The 18,601-nt window shown below is 38.0% G+C and overlaps 1 protein-coding gene across 1 annotated transcript; it reads right to left on the bottom strand.

Moving 5' to 3' along the window:
• Window positions 1-262: 262 nt before the first annotated feature.
• Window positions 263-601, bottom strand: LOC147503912 (uncharacterized). Its single transcript, XM_086605008.1, has one exon. The coding sequence runs from the start codon at window positions 599-601 to the stop codon at window positions 263-265; it is 339 nt and encodes a 112-aa protein (XP_086461134.1).
• Window positions 602-18,601: the final 18,000 nt, after the last annotated feature.

The following is an 18,601-nucleotide window of genomic DNA, read 5'->3' as shown; positions in this document are numbered from 1 at the left end:
TGATGGCATATGGTAGACCGTATCGACACACCACTCTTTCAAACAGAAAGATGATAATATCTTGTTCTTTGATATGTTGCAAAGCTATAGCCTCTACCCATTTAGTATAGTAGTCAGTCATAGCAAGCATGAACCTTTTCTTACCTCTCCCAGGTATTAGTGGTCCCACAATGTCCATCCCCCATAAAGCAAACGACCATGGGTTCGATACACAGTGCAACTCCTCTGCTGGAACATGAATTGCATGCCCATGCTTCTAACACTAGATACACTTTTTTGCATATCGAAGACAATCCCTTCGCATCTGTGGCCAGAAGTATCCTTCCTTTGCTATCTTGTTAGCCAATGATCTCCCTGCTGAATGATTTCCACACTCCTTTTCGTGCATCTCCGCAATAATTTGGCTAGCCTCGGCCGTTGATATACATTTCAAATGTGGTCCTCCAAGATTGTTCCGATATAATTCATCCTCAATCAGCAGATATCTTTCAGCTCCTGCTTTTACTCTTCTAGCATCATTTTTATCCTTTGGTAATTCACCTTTAGACAAAAATGAAATATAGCTATTTAACCATGACGCCCCCATCATATCTACTTCCATAACCTTTGAATGTTTTGTATCGATACTTGGGTCTTGCTGAACACTAATGTCTAACAGACGCCCTTATGTATTTTCAAGCATAGCTGTGACATATGCTAATGTATCTGCATGTCTATTTTCTCCTCGATTGAGGTGCTAAAATTTAATCTTGCTGAAGTTTTTGAGCTCCAATCTAACGAAGTTCAAATAATCGATCATGTTATCGCATTTTGCTGAATATCCTCAATTGATTTGGCTTACCACTAATTGCGAATCACTAAATACAGATAATTCTTTGACATTTAGCGATTTAGCCATTTCCTATCTTGTAATCAATGCCTCATATTCTACTTCGTTATTGGATGCGTGAAACCCCAGAGTAACCACTGACTCCAATCTCTGATTTTCAGGGGTTATTAGAACAGCTCCGATACCACATCCCTTTTGTCCTGATGATCCATCGACAAAAATTCTCCACCCATTTGTGCCAGCCCATGGATCATCTTCATCTATCACATCATCAGGTTCTTGCAAATTTAAGCAGTTATATTCTTCAATCCTCCAATTTTCATCTTCAACAAGAAAATTCGCTAAGAAATTTGCCAATACTTGGCTTTTTTCTGAAACCCTATTCCTATATTCAATCCCAAACTCATCAATAAGTCCTGACCACTTCGCCATTCTTCCCGACTTGGCTGTCTTGGCTAAAGTTTGCTTTAACAGAAGATTCGTCATGACAATGACTGAGTGGGATTGGAAATAAGGTTTCAACCTTTGAGTAGAATAGAGGAGAGCTAATCCATATTTTTCTAGCATAGAATATCGAGTTTCAGCCTCGTGATAAGTGCTCAAAAAGTATAATTTAACCCTCGATTATGCCTCTTGTTTAGCCATCTTAGTGGACTAATAGTGTTTGTAAGTTATGTTTTATGATTCTAGGTGAAAGAGAGAGTTTTGTGGAATATTAGAGAAAAAGGGGTAAAACGGAGCAATTTGGAGCATTAAGGATCACATGGGAATCCCGTGGACAATCATGGAGAAGGCCAAGGAATTGAAGCAATTAAAGATGCGACTTGGACCTATTTTAAAGCCTATTTGGAGACCAAGGACAAATGATTTGTTGCTTGGACCAAAACCCGCAAAAGAGAATAGAAGGATAGTGCAGAAGAGACAAAATAGACTTCCGCGTCTGGGACGCATGGATCGCGCGTCCAGACGCATTGATTGTGTCTGGGACACATGGATCGCATGTCCAGACACATTGCTTGCATTTAAGATGCATGGATCGTGCATCCAGACGCATGAAACGACACTGTAGCCAATTATTTCTCAGTTTTGGAGACGAAGTTGGACTCTGAAAGAAGTCTATTTGTATTAGGAAACAAATGGCGGTTTGGAATGCTTCTAAAACTCATTGACCTAAGTGCCTCATGTAATTGGCCAATTCACTTATATTCTTGTCTCCAAAACTTGAGGCAGAGAGAGATTAATAATAAAAGATTCGGTTTTAACTAGCTGAGTCTTAATAAATTAGTCTTTCTAGTCTTATGTTCTTCGACTCTTCTTTTTCTCATTCTTCGTGTTCTTCCTTCTTTATGGAAGGCTAATCTTCTCCTTCAAGGGAGGAGATAAAGCCAGTGCTTAAGGTTTAATGATTCTTCTAGTTCATGGTGTTCTTCAATCAGGTTAGTTCTTTATGTTTTTAGTTATTAGTTCCATTGCCCACACCAGGGGATGGAAGTATAGAATAGGGTTTATGTTTTGCAATATTAATATCATGCTAGTGTTCTTTACTTTTCTTCTAGTAGTATAGTTCTTTAGAGTTTGGGAAGTATTCTTTGTGTTGCCTTAGAAGGGGTAGCTCAGGGAGTGGCTGCCTAGGGGAAGTATTCTTTGTGTTTGCCTTAAGTGGTGATTCATTGAATGGCCCCCTTATTAGGAAGTACTCCTTGATGTTGCTCTTGGTAATACATTGAATGGCTGCCCGAGCTTACATAAAAGGAAAGAAGATATTAATAGCATAAACATAGGAACAACCTTAAGTAGAGTTAATTGTTAACGATGTTTCGTCCAAGAGGGCATCGACACTCGCTCGATTGCCTAATTGTAGTCTACTTGTAAGAACAACCATGAAGTAGAAGGTCATAGATTAAAAGTATTAGTGGATTCTAATCTCTTGAATTCCCTCTCTTATAAATTCCCAATAGTTTAGTTAATTTAGTTTAGTTTAGCATTAGAATCTAAAATCTCTACAATCATAGTTTTTAATCCCTTAAACCCCTTTTCCAGTCCTGTCCTTCACATAACATACACTTAAAAGTGGAACGATACTATACTCATCCTTTACTTATTGAGGGATAATTAGGTTTTGATATGCTTCTATTTTGTTCAATGACCATACACCATCTACATATACAAAAAGAGGCAAGGTCAAATGGCGCCGCTGCTGTTTTAAGTTGTTTATGTTTAACGTTTTCTTTCAAGATTAGAAGTTTGGATCTTGAGGTAATTTTAGCCGCATCATCCATCCTTTTGAGAAAGAGAGAAGCTTGAATGACATTTCGAAGACAAGATCTACCATCCAGGTTAGTCGAATCTTCATTCTTTTTATTTCATTCTTAGTATAGTTGCATCATAGTTTAGTTTTATTGCTTTCTAGTATAATTGTATTTAGGACCTTTTCAACAATTGAAGTTGTAAGCCAATACAGTGAAACATCAAACTCTAGGGTTTCTTGTCTGAATCTTGACAAATGGACTATCGTCTGTGGGCCGTGGTACTTAAGCAATCCAAGTGATTCACCATAACCCTAGAAGAGACAGCTATAGACAACGGGCGAGATACTAGCTGCAAAGCCCAACCCAGTTGAAGGAAAGTAGTTTTATATTTTAGTATAATTTAGAATAGTTGCATATTATTTAAGCATTGTAGGATAGTTTTTCATCATTTTTGCATAGCATTTTCTAGTGTATACCTCGTCGTCCATATCATCGTCCGGTAAGAACACAACAGTGGACAAGGTTTAACAACCGACTCACAAGAATACTAGACGAGATTGAATAATGGCTGCACGCAATGATGGAGGTGTTTTGGACACCAATAATCCTGAAATTATCCCACCCATGCAAGCACAACAAAAGAAGAAGCTGAGTGATTTCTATTCACTAATCATTGGAGACCCACCAAGAAGTATTGTTTTTCTAGAGACAGAAGCTAACCAGTTTGAACTTAGAGCATCAGTAATCTCTATGCTTCCAAAGTTCAATGGTTCAGACAATGTTCAGCCTTATGTTGACAAGAACAAATTTCTATCGATCCTCTAACTTTCAAGAACCGAAATATCGGGGGATGAGAGTATCAAGTTAATTCTTTTTCCACTCTCACTTTCGAAGGTAAAAAATCCGAATGTTTAACTGCACAGCCGATCAATTCAATCAACAACTAGGAGAAGTTGAGAACAAAGTTTATGAACAAGTTCTACCCACCCCAGAAGATAGATGCCATGCAGCAAGCCATCAACAATTTCAAAGGGAAGGTGGTGAAGAATATCATCAAAGCCGGAGAAATTCAATAATCTGCTAGTCTCATGTCCACATCATGGTTATGATAAAGCACACCGGCTCATTTTTTTCTTTTCGAGGACTTTCGACTATGAACAAGCAGATGATACAGTCAATGCATCAAGGTAAGTTTACATAATTGGATGGAGAGGAAGCCTACAACTTTCTCAAGGATTTAGCTGAAGACACTCAACAATGGAGTACTAGCAACGAGGACGTAGCTAGAGTGGAGGGGGTGCCGAAGCAATTTGGCAACCAAATTCAAGAAGACCCAAATCAAGCGATGCTATCAATTATGGAAAGCCTATCAACATGACTTGAAACTCTGAACAAGAAGTTTGACCAATTATCCATGAATCCTCCAAAAGCAAACAATTTCCAAGCTAAACCTCAGCTATCCAAGCCTTGTTATGCCATTTGTGAGCTATGTTATGATGAAGGCCACACCACTGAAAAGTGTTCGTACTATCTGGATACAAATACAGAGGTATGTAGTATCAACTCTTTAGGAAGAAATAACCAGTTCAATCAGGGACAAAATTATTGGAAGCCACAAAATACAAATCAGAGGAATTTTCCTCTGGGATTCCAAAATCAGTCAAATTAGTTCCAGAATATCCAGTATCAGTTCCAAAACCGCCAGTAACCATACAGAAATCAACAGTCATACCAAAACTAGCAATACCCAGCCAACACAAATAGAGAGTTAGTAGTAGATCTTATGGGTGGATATATTGCCCCTACGCCTCAGTTGAGCAAAGCAGTTATCCCACATATGGAAGAAGCTATCACCACCATTGTCAATGAGCTGAAACAGACAAATCAAAGAACCCAGAAGTTGGAGAGTAACTTTAGTGTCATTCAAGGCCAGATAGGGCAAATCGCTGCCGCCTTGACGGAAAGATCAAAAGGAGCATTACCAAGCCAGCCGGAGCCAAATCCGAAAGGAAGAGGTGTCCTGCAGGTGGATTACCTGGAGATTACTCATGAACAAGTTAATGCTGTCACCACTCTAAGGTCAGGCAAGAAAGTTGATAACAAGATTGTCTATGAACCAGGAAAAGATTCTGCGGAACCTATGGAAACTTATGTCCCCACCAACCCACCTAGTTATAACATTCCAGATATATCTAGTGTTGTGCCACCTGCTGAAGAAACTGTTGCAAAAGAAGTTGAAGGAACTACTGTGGAAGTAAGTAAGAAGAAGCCATCACGAGTGACTCCACCTGTCACTCCACTATTTGTTACCAAGCGAACCGAAGCCGAGAGAAGAGAACCGATATTAAAGAATCCGCCAGCACCGTTTCCTTCAAAACTAGTGAATACCAGAAAGGATGACCACCATCAAGCAAGTTCCCTCATATGCCAAATTCGTGAAAGATCTAGTGAAGAAGAAGACCAACATTCTGAAAGAAGCTTTTATCGCTCAAAGATGTTCATCTTACCTATAGAATCTAGCGGTTGTGAAACTGAAAGATCCTGGAAGTCCAACTATTACATGCAGAATTAGAGATTCTTTGGAGGAGCAAGCTTTATTAGATTTGGGTGCCAGTGTGAATCTTCTACCATATTTCGTCTACGAGAAGTTAGGCTTGAAGGATCTTAAACAGATTGATGTTACTTTACAGTTTGCAGATAGATCAGTAAAGATACCTAAAGGAATCATTGAAGATGTCATAGTCAAGATCGAAGATTTCTATTATCCGGTTGATTTCATATTATTCGACACAAAACTTACATCTAGTAGGCAGATACCAATCATTATAGGCAGACCATTCTTGGTCACTGCAAATGCACTTATCAACTATCGAAACGGTAATATGACGTTATCCTTTGGTAATATGAGAGCCGAGACTAATGTTTTCCATATGTTACAGCAACCACAGGAGGTATGTGTTGTGAACGAGGTGTGCATGATTGAAGCGTTAGCATAGGATTATCTGACTCATTCATATCTTGCTGACGAGTTGTTGAAAGCTCAGACAGACTCAGACAGTGAGGAACTTAGTGTTGAGGCAATCAATGCAATTTTGGATTCATTACCTGTCATGGATGACATCAAGTTCAAAGAAAAGTTTGAATCGCCTATGCCTGATGGACCATCTAAAGAGCTTAAGAAGGAGCCGCCTAAGCTAGAATTGAAGCCTTTGTCGTCTACACTCAAGTATGTTTTCTTGGGAGATTTGGGAACCTACCCAGTTGTCATTGCATCAGATTTGACTGAGGAGCAGGAATCCAGGTTAGTAGCACTTTTAAAGGAACACAAGTCAGCTATAGGTTGGACAATTGATGATATCAAGGGGATCAGCCTTATGATAGTTCAACATAGGATTCATTTGGAAGAGGATTCCAAGACTTCTAAGCAACCACAGAGGAGGCTTAATCCGAAGATGAAGGAAGTAGTTCGAGAAGAGGACGTCAAACTCCTTGATGCCAGCATTATCTACCCTATTTCTGATAGTCAATGGGTTAGTCCAGTTCAAGTTGTGCCGAAGAAGTTCGGAACCACAGTAATCGAGAACGAGAACAATGAGTTGATTCCAACCAGGATTCAGACTGGATGGAGAGGTTGCATCGATTATAGGAAGTTGAATAGCGTATCAAGGAAAGATCATTTTCCATTGCCTTTCATCGATCAGATGTTAGAAAGATTAGCTGGACAAGCTTACTACTGCTTTCTTGATGGTTACTTAGGATATTTTCAGATCCATATTCACCCTGAGGACCAAGAGAATACCACATTCACATGTCCTTTTGAGGATTGTCTGCACCATCTCTCCTTAGTCCTTAAACTCTGTTGCGATACCAACTTAGTTATGAATTGGAAAAAATGCCACTTCATGGTAAAGGAAGGGATAGTGTTGGGTCACCATGTTTCAAAGGAAGGAATTCTAGTAGATCAAGCGAAAATGTCTACAGGAAGTAAGGTAGGTTGCTGTAAGAATTGCCATTTTGAAACTGGTCCTGGGTTACAGCCATTAAGAGAAAATTGTTGGTACAAGGTATACTTTTGTCAATCACATACTGAGAGAGATCAGAAGAATTCCTACAAATTGGAACCTAGTGGGTGGGAATACTAGTCTTGAGGATCTGACTATAAAGGACTCAAAAGTCTTGAGAATCTGACTTTAAAAGACTCACATTATGTCTTGGGGATCTGACGTAAAAAGACCTAAAAATATTTGATTTGTTTCTTGAACTAATTCTATTGATATTCGGCATCAATGGTAACATCCTACCTTTTTCTCATCCATTTCATTTACTTCTTTATACATTGAGGTCAATGCATGCATAAGCAGGGGGAGGGTGTACTTGAGAAATGAATTTCGAAAATTAGTTTTCAAAAAAAATCAAAAAAATATTTTTGTTTCTATATCAGTAGCATGAGAAAAATGAATTTTAATGATGAGTCTGACGTAAAAAGACCTAAAAAATTTGTTTCTTGAACTAATTCTTGATATTCGGCATTAATGGTAATATCCTACCTTTTTCTCATCCATTTTATTTACTTCTTTATACATTGAGGTCAATGCATGCATAAGTAGGGGGAGGGTGTACTTGAGAAATGAATTTCAAAAATTAGTTTTCAAAAACAAAATTATTTTTGTTTCTATATCAATAGCATGAGAAAAATGAATTTTAATGATGAGTCTAGGATATATATTCTATACTGCTGAGTGTTGAGTTTGATAGATAGTTGATATTATTGATTTCATTACCGCTTAGACTATTTATTATGCTCAGACATAGTTCTTGTTGATAGAATTCTTTATCAAGGCACCACCATAAAACTTGGTCAGTTTTGTGTACTTTTGCTAGAAGAGAGATTTAAACCACTAGTAAACTGGAAGTAGAATTTTTAGACTTAGCTCGAGAGACTTGAGCTTTATACCCATTTTTTGGAGAGTTATTACGAAAAATCCGAGTCTTAGTGACTCAACATCTTTCAGTTTTTTATGTCGTTGTAATATAGTCTCATTATTTGTTGATTTGGTTAATCACGAAGTGACATCAACTGGGGAGATAGCCATTAGGTCTTGTAGTCTATTCGAAACAGAGTATCATACTGATAAGTCAAGTAGTGAACCCATTCAGCCTTTATCCCACCTAGTAGGACCATCATGTTAAACCCTTTTGAGCCTTACAATAAGCCATTTTCTTTCATAAAACCCTTTACCCTTTACCCAACTCCAGACAAGAAGTATAGCCAAAATCTTTATCAGCCATACCCATATGTTTCTGAGAATACGAAAGGCACAAAGAGAAAATAATAGCACAAAAAGAAGATTACAAGGAAATACCAGAGAGATACAATGAAGACCATCATTCTATTCTAAGTGAAAGAAGCTAGTGGAAAACAAGCATATCCAGTACTAATCAAGGATATAACACTGAGCTATAAAAAAAAAAAAGTTGAATAGAATGGATGGAAAAGCTAAGACAAAGGAAGAATTTTCTCTGCAATACAGAATTTGAAGAAATCTTCCAAGGAAAGAAGCAAAACACTTAGTGTTTTCAGAAACAACGTTATAATCCTTTTTACCTTTCCTTCATAAACCAATACCCAAGCCAAGTTACAACCCATGACTTATCACTACAGTATAGTACGAAGTCTAGAATAGGTGAGAGGATGCTAAAGTGAAGGACCCGACACTTCATATTTGATTGACATTCTTTCAATGAGACTAATTTCATCCAGAAATCCATTTTTCAAGGTAGTATGTGGGATGTTCGTATTCATTATTCTTTTTCCCACATACATGTGGTAAAATAGTAGACCATCTTTTCTAAGAGTATGACCGGTGAGGATTGAAAGTCGAGATTATCTACCTATGGTAAACTAGGGATTATGTTTCTTGGATAGGAGAGTATAGGAGATTGACTAAGTACACACATAAGCCTTGATTGAGAATTTTGTCAATTTTTACTATCTTCCATCATAATCTATGAGTCTTTGCCGCAATATAGTTAGCAATGGAGATCGTCTGTTGGAGTAAGCACTAAGTGGGTAAGGAATTTCTCTCTCTGAAAAATACTATCATTCTTGAACATGCTATTGATTGATTTTGTGGGTATATCACCCTGAAAACCCTTACGAGACTATAACTCGTCCTTTTTGGGGAACTTAAAGATTTAAAGCCTTGTTGCATATGGTAAATGCAATCGCAATGCCTGCGAAAATGAGTTAGGATTTTATTTTTATTATTAGGATGTAATTTTGACCACTTATCTATTTTTTATCTTATTTGCTAAGAGACTGGCAAAAGGCTAGTTGGGAGTTGTGATAAGTTCTCAAAAAGTGCAATTTAACCCTCGATTATGCCTTTTGTTTAGCCTTCTTAGTGGACTAATAGTGTTTGTAAGTTATGTTTTATGATTCTACAGGTGAAAGAGAGAGTTTTGTGGAATATTAGAGAAAAGGGGGTAAAACGGAGTAATTCAGAGCATTAAGGATCACATGGGAATCCCGTGGACAATCATGGAGAAGGCCAAGGAATTAAAGCTATTAAATATGCGACTTGGACCTATTTTAAAGCCTATTTGGAAGCCCAAGGCCAAATGATTCATTGCTTAGACCAAAGCCTGCAAAAGAGGATAGAAGGATAGAGCAGAAGAGACAAAATAGACTTCTGCGTCTGGGACGCATGGATCGCGCGTCCAGACGCATTGCTTGCGTCTGAGACGCATGGACCGTGAGTCCAAACACAAGAAACGACACTGTAGCCAATTCATTCTCAGTTTTGGAGACGAAGTTGGACTCTGAAAGAAGTCTATTTGTATTAGGAAACAAATGGCGGTTTGGAATGCTTCTAGAACTCATTCTAAACCCTATAAATAGAGGACCTAAGTGGCTCATGTAATTAGCCAATTCACTTATATTCTTGTCTCCAGAACTTGAGGCAGAGAGAGATTAATAATAAAAGATTCAGTTTTAACTAGCTGAGTCTTAATAAATTAGTCTTTCTAGTCTTATGTTCTTCGACTCTTCTTTTTCTCGTTCTTCGTGTTCTTCCTTCTTTATGGAAGGCTAATCTTCTCTTTTAAGGGAGGAGATGAAGCCATTGCTTAAGGTTTAATGTTTCTTCTAGTTCATGGTGTTTTTCAATCAGGTTAGTTCTTTATGTTTTTAGTTATTAATTCCATTGCCCACACCAGGGGATGGAAGTATAGAATAGGGTTTATGTTTTGCAATATTAATATCATGCTAGTGTTCTTTACTTTTCTTCTAGTAGTATAGTTCTTTAGAGTTTGGGAAGTATTCTTTGTGTTGCCTTAGAAGGGGTAGCTCAGGGAGTGGCTGCCTAGGGGAAGTATTCTTTGTGTTTGCCTTAAGTGGTGATTCATTGAATGGCCACCCTATTGGGAAGTACTCCTTGATGTTGCTCTTGGTAATACATTGAATGGCTGCCCGAGCTTACATAAAAGGAAATAAGATATTAATAGCATAAACATAGGAACAACCTTAAGTAGAGTTAATTGTTAACATTGTTTCGTCCAAGAGGGCATCGACACTCGCTTGATTGCCTAATTGTAGTCTACTTGTAAGAACAACCATGAAGCTGAAGGTCATAGATTAAAAGTATTAGTGGATTCTAATCTCTTGAATTCCTTCTCTTATTAATTCCCAATAGGTTAGTTAATTTAGTTTAGTTTAGCATTAGAATCTAAAATCTCTACAATCAAAGTTTTTAATCCCTTAAACCCCCATTCTAGTCCTATCCTTCACATAACATACACTTAAAAGTGGAACGATACCCTACTCATTCTTTACTTATTGAGGGATAACTAGGTTTTGATACGCTTCTATTTTGTTCAACGACCATACACCATCTACATACACAAAAAGAGGCAAGGTCACCTCGAGCATGGTTTTGGATTGAAAATAAATAGGTCGCTCAACTCCATTTTCCACCTTTACTAGTACTAAACTAATAGCGAAATCCGATATTGCTAAATATAAAAATAAAGTATCACCTTCCTCTGGCTTTATCAAAGTTGGCACTTCTTGGAGATACTTCTTTAATTATGAGAATGCCCTTTCACATTCTTCCTCCCATATGAACTTTGTATTCTTTTTCAGCAACTTGAATAAGGGTTTACATCAGCTGGAAGTTCTTGATATGAACCTATTCAAAGCTGCTATTCTTCCCGTCAGCTTTTGTATCTGCTTCCTAGTACTTGGAGAAGGCATTTGCTGAATAGCTAGAATCTGGTCTCGATTAATATCGATACCACTTTTTGTGACTATATACCCAAGAAATTTCCTTGAACTTACACCAAAAGTACATTTCTCGGGGTTAATCTTCATGTTGAATTGTCTGAATATTCGGAGCACCGTATCGAGGCCTTTAACATGATCCTCTGCTTTTTTCGATTTTATCACCATATCGTCGATATATACTTCCACAATCTGTTTGATCAAATGTCTAAACATTTTCTCAATCAACCTCTGATACATTGCTCCAACATTTTTTTAGACCAAATGGCATTCTGATGAAACAATAAAGGCTTCCTTCCACAACGAACGTTGTTTTCAGTTGGTCCAATACTGCCATTATCACTTGAAAATATCCTGAATGCCTATTGCAAAAACTTAACAACTCGAAACCAGCTGTTCGATCAACCAATTCATCAATTCTTGGTATCGAATAGTAATCTTTGGGACAATCTTTGTTAACATCTGTGAAATCCACAGAGATTCTAGCCTTGCCATTCTTCTTTGGGACAACAACAATATTTGCTACCCATTCTGAGTTATCGATTTCCTTGATGATTCCACATTTCAGCATCTTCTGAATTTCATTTTGTGCCGCATCTGCATATATCGGCCTGACCCTCCTATGCTCCTGATGCACTGGAATTGCTCCTTATTACATATTCAGCTTATGAGAACATATAAGAGGATCGATACCCGGAAGATCAACCTTTGACCAAGCGAATACATCTTTATTTGTCCTTAAGAATTCCACCAAATCTTGTCTGATATTTGCACTCATCTCTGTTCTGATAAAAGTGAAGCAACTTTCATTGTCCTGAGCGATATTGACTTTTTGTACTTCTTCCATTGTTTTTCTTGGAACTATTTCTAACTCTGTCTTCATCTCCGATGTAAACCTAAAATCCTCTTGATGTTTCTTGGTATCGGACTTTGGAGATAAAACTTCTGTTAATTGCTATCTGGTGTCTTCCGAGACGCCCCCAGTGTCTACTTTTTTCTCTTTCATCATACCCTTCATAGTAACAAAATTATATTTCTCAGATTCTGACTGATCACCTCTTATCTCATGTGGCCCATAAGCAGTCGGAAATCTGATAACCTGGTAGAAAGTACTCGGAACTACTCTCATAGCATGTATCCACTTTCTTCCCAAAATATCATTATGATCTTAATGATGCTTGATGACTATAAACTTAGTCATAATTGTCTATGGACCTGCCCTTACTGGCAATTTAATTTCCCCTGCTGGCTGAGTAAAGGTTCCATTGAAACCAAACAGATTAAACTGCAGTTCTTTCAGATGTGACTCATCAAATTCGATACCCGTATATGCTTTCGAAAACAGAATATTGACTGAATTTCCACAATCAACTAGTACCTTTTGCACATCATATCCTAATATCCTTAATGTAATCAACAAAGTATTATCATGAGGTAACATTACCTTTGATAGATTATCAGGAACAAACATAATAGCTCCAGGTATGCTTGCCACTACTAATGAAGGGTTTACCGGTATCGGCTCTGCATTCACTTCTAGCATCTCTTTCACTGTTAATATCTTTCGGATTTTATCACTTATAATCTTTTTCTGTGGGATAACCCCCTTATATATCATATTGATCACCCCTAATGGCTTATCATTCACTATAGCTGCTACTTCTGGTCTAGCATCCGCTCTGAACTCTCGAAGCTTTCCATCTCGCATTAATCTATCCAGTTCTCTGAGCAGTTGCAGACACTTATTTGTTTCATGATTCTTCACCTTATGGAAATTGCAGAAGGGTTTATATGCTATTTCTCGAAGCTTGTAAGTCGGATGTTGGAAATAAGGTTTTTTCCCCACCCTCCTTAAAATGTCCTCCACTTGAGTATTAATGGCGATATAATTGCTTGGATCTAACTCCTCTTTTAGTGATCTTTCAAACCTCTTTTTATGTGACAGTTGGTTTTCTGATTTTGGATAAGAATCAGCCGATTTCCTCTTATCGGATTTGCTATAGTTCTCCTCCTTAATAGGCTTATTTGATTCTGATACCTATAACACTGGTTGAACCGATGCTGCCAGAATACCTTCTTCAACTTGCACATCTTTTTCAGTTTTATCATACAATTCTCTCAGAGTTTTGATATCCTTTCGAAGTTTATACTTATGCATATCGGAACCTAGAATGAGTCCTGTCTGAAATGCCATCATTGCTGTCATTTCTGATTCATCTAAATGCTCTATGAGCTGTGCCTCTGCCTTGAAACGCGACAAGAAGGTTTTCAGAGATTCCTTCTTTCCTTGCTTGAGTTAGAACAACACTGACACTTGCTTTGGTTTTACTTGCTGATGACCATAATTGGTCAAAAACTTCTCCTCAATCTCCCTACAACATGATATCGACCCTTCTTGTAAGGAACAAAACCATTTTAATGCCTTCCCCTTCAGACTTGAAGAGAAGGACTTGCATAATAATGAATCAAGATAGGTTGTTCCTTTGTATATCGAAAACTGGTGTCGATATCCAAATAGATGGTATATCAGATCTGATGTCCCATTGTATTGCGTGTATTTAGGAAGTTTGAACTTCAGCGGAATAGGCAACATCTCGACACTTTGATGCATTGGATTTCTGCTAACATCGTCTGCCAGTCTTCTTATTGAAGCTGAAGTTTTCTCGAGAAGCTGGATTTGCATCATCTCCTGTATCATCTATTTGCTGATGGATTGTGGTATCGGAATTTTAGGTATCGGCGATGCTTCTACAATTCTTTCATTTCTTGCCGATGCCTAGCTTTTCTGTAAAGTGACTAACCGATTTTGAACTACACGCCTCATCCTCTTCCCCATGGAGATCCTTTACAACCTGACTCGGACTTCCCTTCTTCATCTCTTGATTCTCCTTAAGTAATATAGCATTCTGCTTTTCCACTTCCCTTAACCTCTTCAAGACTTCTTGAAGTGAAACTTCTACTTCAATGTTTTCCTCCTGGTATCGCCTACTTATCGAAGCTCTTGTATTCCTTGTTTGTGATTAATTATCATTATCCACTCGCTTGCTGTTTGCTCTCTTCTTTAGAGCCATTATGATTCAAACTTCACTACTAAATTTCTGTCACTCTTCTTTCACTCAAACTCAGAACAAAACTATGGATTCGAAATCGAAAAAGAAGAAAACTTCAAATTTTCTTGTTCTCGATGCACAGACGGCGCCAATGTGATGTCTAAGAGCAATCTTTATATGATTGTCCTAAGATCACCTGAACTACTAATCGCAATTGAAGATGAATGATAGAAAAGTAGTTCAAATGAGATTGAATTGAAGTGAAACAAAGCTTTTTTATTTATCAGTAATGGAGGTTTACAATTTCTATGACTCTCTCTTTCTCTCTCCTATTTCTAATAGTTTTTGTGGTAATGATCGAATGAATCTTTCTTTCACTTCATCCAGTCTTTATATAGTGTCCTCAATTAGCTTTGACCCAATCAACTCATGACACATGTCCATTGTCTTCCTCTTTCTTTTCCCGCTCAACACCTGCAAATGTTTGAAACAACCACGAAATATATCAAGATATTGACCCTCATGTCAATATCTCGAGTTTTAAAATATCAGATAAAAATACTTAAGGGCACGATATTTGCCCACTACACTAACCAACTTCTAGAACCATTATAGCCAAGATACCAATGATTTGACACCTCTGAAGTATGAACTAGTGTCCATATTCCATAGGAGCTTGAGGTCGGAGGTGGTCTGATTGCAAAATAATTGGAGGTGGTTGTCATGGGAAAATATCGTCAACCCGATATTCCAGCCCGAATATCATAACTAACTCAAAATATCGATATGATGGTCAATATCTTGCACATAAGTTTATGTGTCATAGGAACAAGCAGGAAAAGGAAGGAGAAAGAATGAAAATGGACACGCGTCAGGATAGGATTGGGCACCATTATAGCAGGAGGACTATATAAAGTGATGATCAAGAGAAAGAAGGGACATTCGATTCATTATAGAAATACTTGTAAAACCAGAGTGAAATAGAGAGAGAGAGAGAGAGAGAGAGAGAGAGAGAGAGAGAGAGAGAGAGAGACTTTGTAACCGTCATTAATGATAATACAAAAGCTTGAGTTTCATTTCTTTCCGATTATCAATTCAATCCAAACCTATTCAATTCACAACTGGTCTTAGAAGAAGACACTTGATCACTACATTGGCACCGTCTGTGATTCAATGTGATTCAAAGACAAGAAAAGCTGTTTATTTTCTCCTTTCTTTGAAGATCGAATCCATTGGTAGAAGTTTTGAGAATCAGAATAATTGGTTGTGTTCAAGAAAATTTCGTGAGATTAGTGGAGTTGTTTAAGGAGGTATTCATTTTCTTGTCAAGATGCCTCCAAAGTGTCCTACAACAAGTAAAACGATGATGATTAATGAAGGGAGTACTTCTCAAGCAAGATCCAAGAATGAGGAACGAAGAACAAGGCGATCGGTAAGTCGATTGATGGAAGAAGTAGATGAGATACATGAAGAAGAGGTATCTTTAAAAGCCTTGTTGAGAAAGTTTGAAGAATTGGAAAAGCAAAACAAAGTTTTAATGGCTGAAAACAAAGCTGTGAGAGAAGAGAATGAGAAGCGTGCAGTAGAAGCTATGTACGAGAAAGATGGCGAGGAGTTGAGTTCAGGCACTCCAGTGGTGAGAAAGAGTCATCTCGAGAAAGTAAGAAAAAGCCACATCGAAGAGGTGCAATCAGTAGCGAAATCGACACCAAAGGTGGTGCAATAGGAAGAGGAAAAAACACCAATTACAAAGGAAATGGTGCAGGAGATAATATAGAGGCAATTTGGGGACAAGCTCCTGGAAAAGGTATCAGCTTCGATTCGTAAATTGGTAGATGATGTAAGTAGAAACCCATTGAAAAAGGAAGTAGAGAGGGTGTCATTACCTCTAAAATTCAAGAATCCAAAGTTCACCTAGTATGATGGGACCACTGACCCCATGAACCATCTCTTTAGCTATCGACACCAGTGTTCAATATATCACGGAACGGAGTATTGGGATTCCGTACTATGTCGATCATTTTCTTTGAGCCTTAAAGGCAAAGCATTGAAGTGGTTATGTACAATACCGGAAGGGACCATTTCATGTTTTCGTTAAATCGAAGAAAGATTCCTCACTAATTATGGTCATCAGAGGGTGAAGCCGAAACAGGTGTGTTCTATTCCAGCTGAAACAAGGGAAAAAGGAGTCTTTGAAGGATTTCTTGGCGAGATTCAAGGCCAAAACACAATCGGTCGAGAAGCTTGGCGAGTCTAAAATGATAGCCATCATGGCTTTCCAAACAGGTGTGATTCCTGGATCATTTATGCACAAATACCTCTTGCGAAAGGAAGTTAAAAGTCTACAAGAGTTGTATGACAAGGCTGACAGAGATATTAAAGTGGAAGAGGGGGTAAATGCAGCCATTATGCAAACGGTATTGCAAGTGTCAGAGACAGGAAAAAGGGATAAAGATAATGGAGATCGACACGAGAGTCGAGACTCCTTGAGGTCAGATAATAAAAGACCTCAGGAGCATTATACAAATCAGGATAATCAACCACAACAAAGAAGGAAATATGACAAGACACTGAAAGAAGAGCTAGATCCCAGCAATTTTATCACCATCAATACCACACCGGAAGATATATTAAGGATGATCGCAAAAGAAGATTTTGTGGTGTGGCCAAAATACACTCTTAGGGAGATGAAGGGCAGGCCTTATTGTCAATTCCACAAAATTGAGAACCATGAGACAACCAGGTGCTTGCAGTTATTAAAAAAAAATGATAGGCTGATGAAAGATGGGAAGTTGCGAGAGTTCAGGGTTGACATTAGACCCGCAGAAACTGTAACCATACACAAGAAGGCCCTTGGAGTAATAAATATGATTTACAAAGGGGAAATACCACAAAAGAAAATCATGAGAGATAAAATAAGAAAGATTTCGACCGTAAAAGAAGTGCTCGTGGTGAATGTCGAGCCTATTCCAGTAAGTCAGAGTCTGGTATCGGCTAGCATTCCAAGAGCAATTATGTTCATACCAGATGACTTGTCTAAGGTGATGTTGCCACATGATAATGTATTATTAATCACTTTGCGTATCTCTGGATATGATGTGCAAAAGATACTCGTGGATTGTGGTAGTTCTATGAATATTTTATTCTAGAAAGCATTCATAGGCATTGGTATCGATGAGACTCATCTAACGCCACCACAATTCAGTTTGTTTGGGTTTAATAGAAGCTCTACCAAGCCTGTGGGAGAAATAAAATTACTAGCCAGTTCGAGTGGGACCCCAGACAGTGTTGACGAAGTTTGTGGTCATAAAGCGTCACTCTGATCACAATGCAATACTTGGTAGAAAGTGGATACACGATATGCGTGCTGTCCCAAGTACGTTTTACCAGGTAATCAGATTTCCCACAGTGTATGGTTTGCATGAAATTAGGGGGGATCAGTCGGAGTCAGAAAAGTGTAATTTTGTCACTGTAAAGGGGATGATGAAGGTAAAAAGCCAAGACACTAGGGGCGTCTTGGAAAAGCTCTAAGTAGCAGTTACAACAAGCTTTACCTACCGACACCGATATGCAGATACATGAGCAGGTAAAGTTCACACAAGAGCTAAAGCAAAATGAAGAACCCTGGGAAAGAAAAACAATAGAGGCGGTGGAAAAAATTGATATTGGTACAGGAGAAAGTGAACGCCATACGTTCATTAGTACAGAAATGTTTGCCATTATAAGAAATGAGTTGATGGTCTTTTTGAAAGAGAATCAGGATGTTTTTGCATGGTCAATGTTGGACCTCACCGGTATCGACCTAGCTATCTGTTCACACAAACTGAATATGGAAGAAAATGCGACCCCGGTCCATCAAAAATATCGAAAGGTTAGACCAATGTACGAGGAAGCGGTGCAACCCAAGATATAAAAGATGTTAAATAATGGCATAATTAGAGAAGTGGATCATTCTCAATGGGTGGCGAATATAGTCGTAGTGCCCAAGAAGGATGGTAGAGTTCAAATTTGCATTAACTTAACCGATGTAAATAAGAAGTGTCCCAAAGATCATTATCCAATGCCAAGGATAGATAAGTTGGTTAATTGAACAGCTAGTTTTGAATTAATCAGTTTCTACGATTGATATTCGGGATATTTTCAGATTCTAATAACTATTATAGATCAACTTAAAATAGCGTTCGTCGTTAAT

The sequence above is a fragment of the Coptis chinensis genome, chromosome 4 (assembly GCF_015680905.1).
Source record: "Coptis chinensis isolate HL-2020 chromosome 4, ASM1568090v1, whole genome shotgun sequence".
Classification (NCBI taxonomy): Eukaryota; Viridiplantae; Streptophyta; class Magnoliopsida; order Ranunculales; family Ranunculaceae; genus Coptis; species Coptis chinensis.
This window is presented reverse-complemented; position numbering and strand designations above follow the sequence as displayed.

What these genes read in the sequence shown, in the direction of transcription:
- LOC147503912 (XM_086605008.1), bottom strand. Translation starts at nt 601, where the DNA reads ATGGAAGTAGATATGATGGGGGCGTCATGGTTAAATAGCTATATTTCA.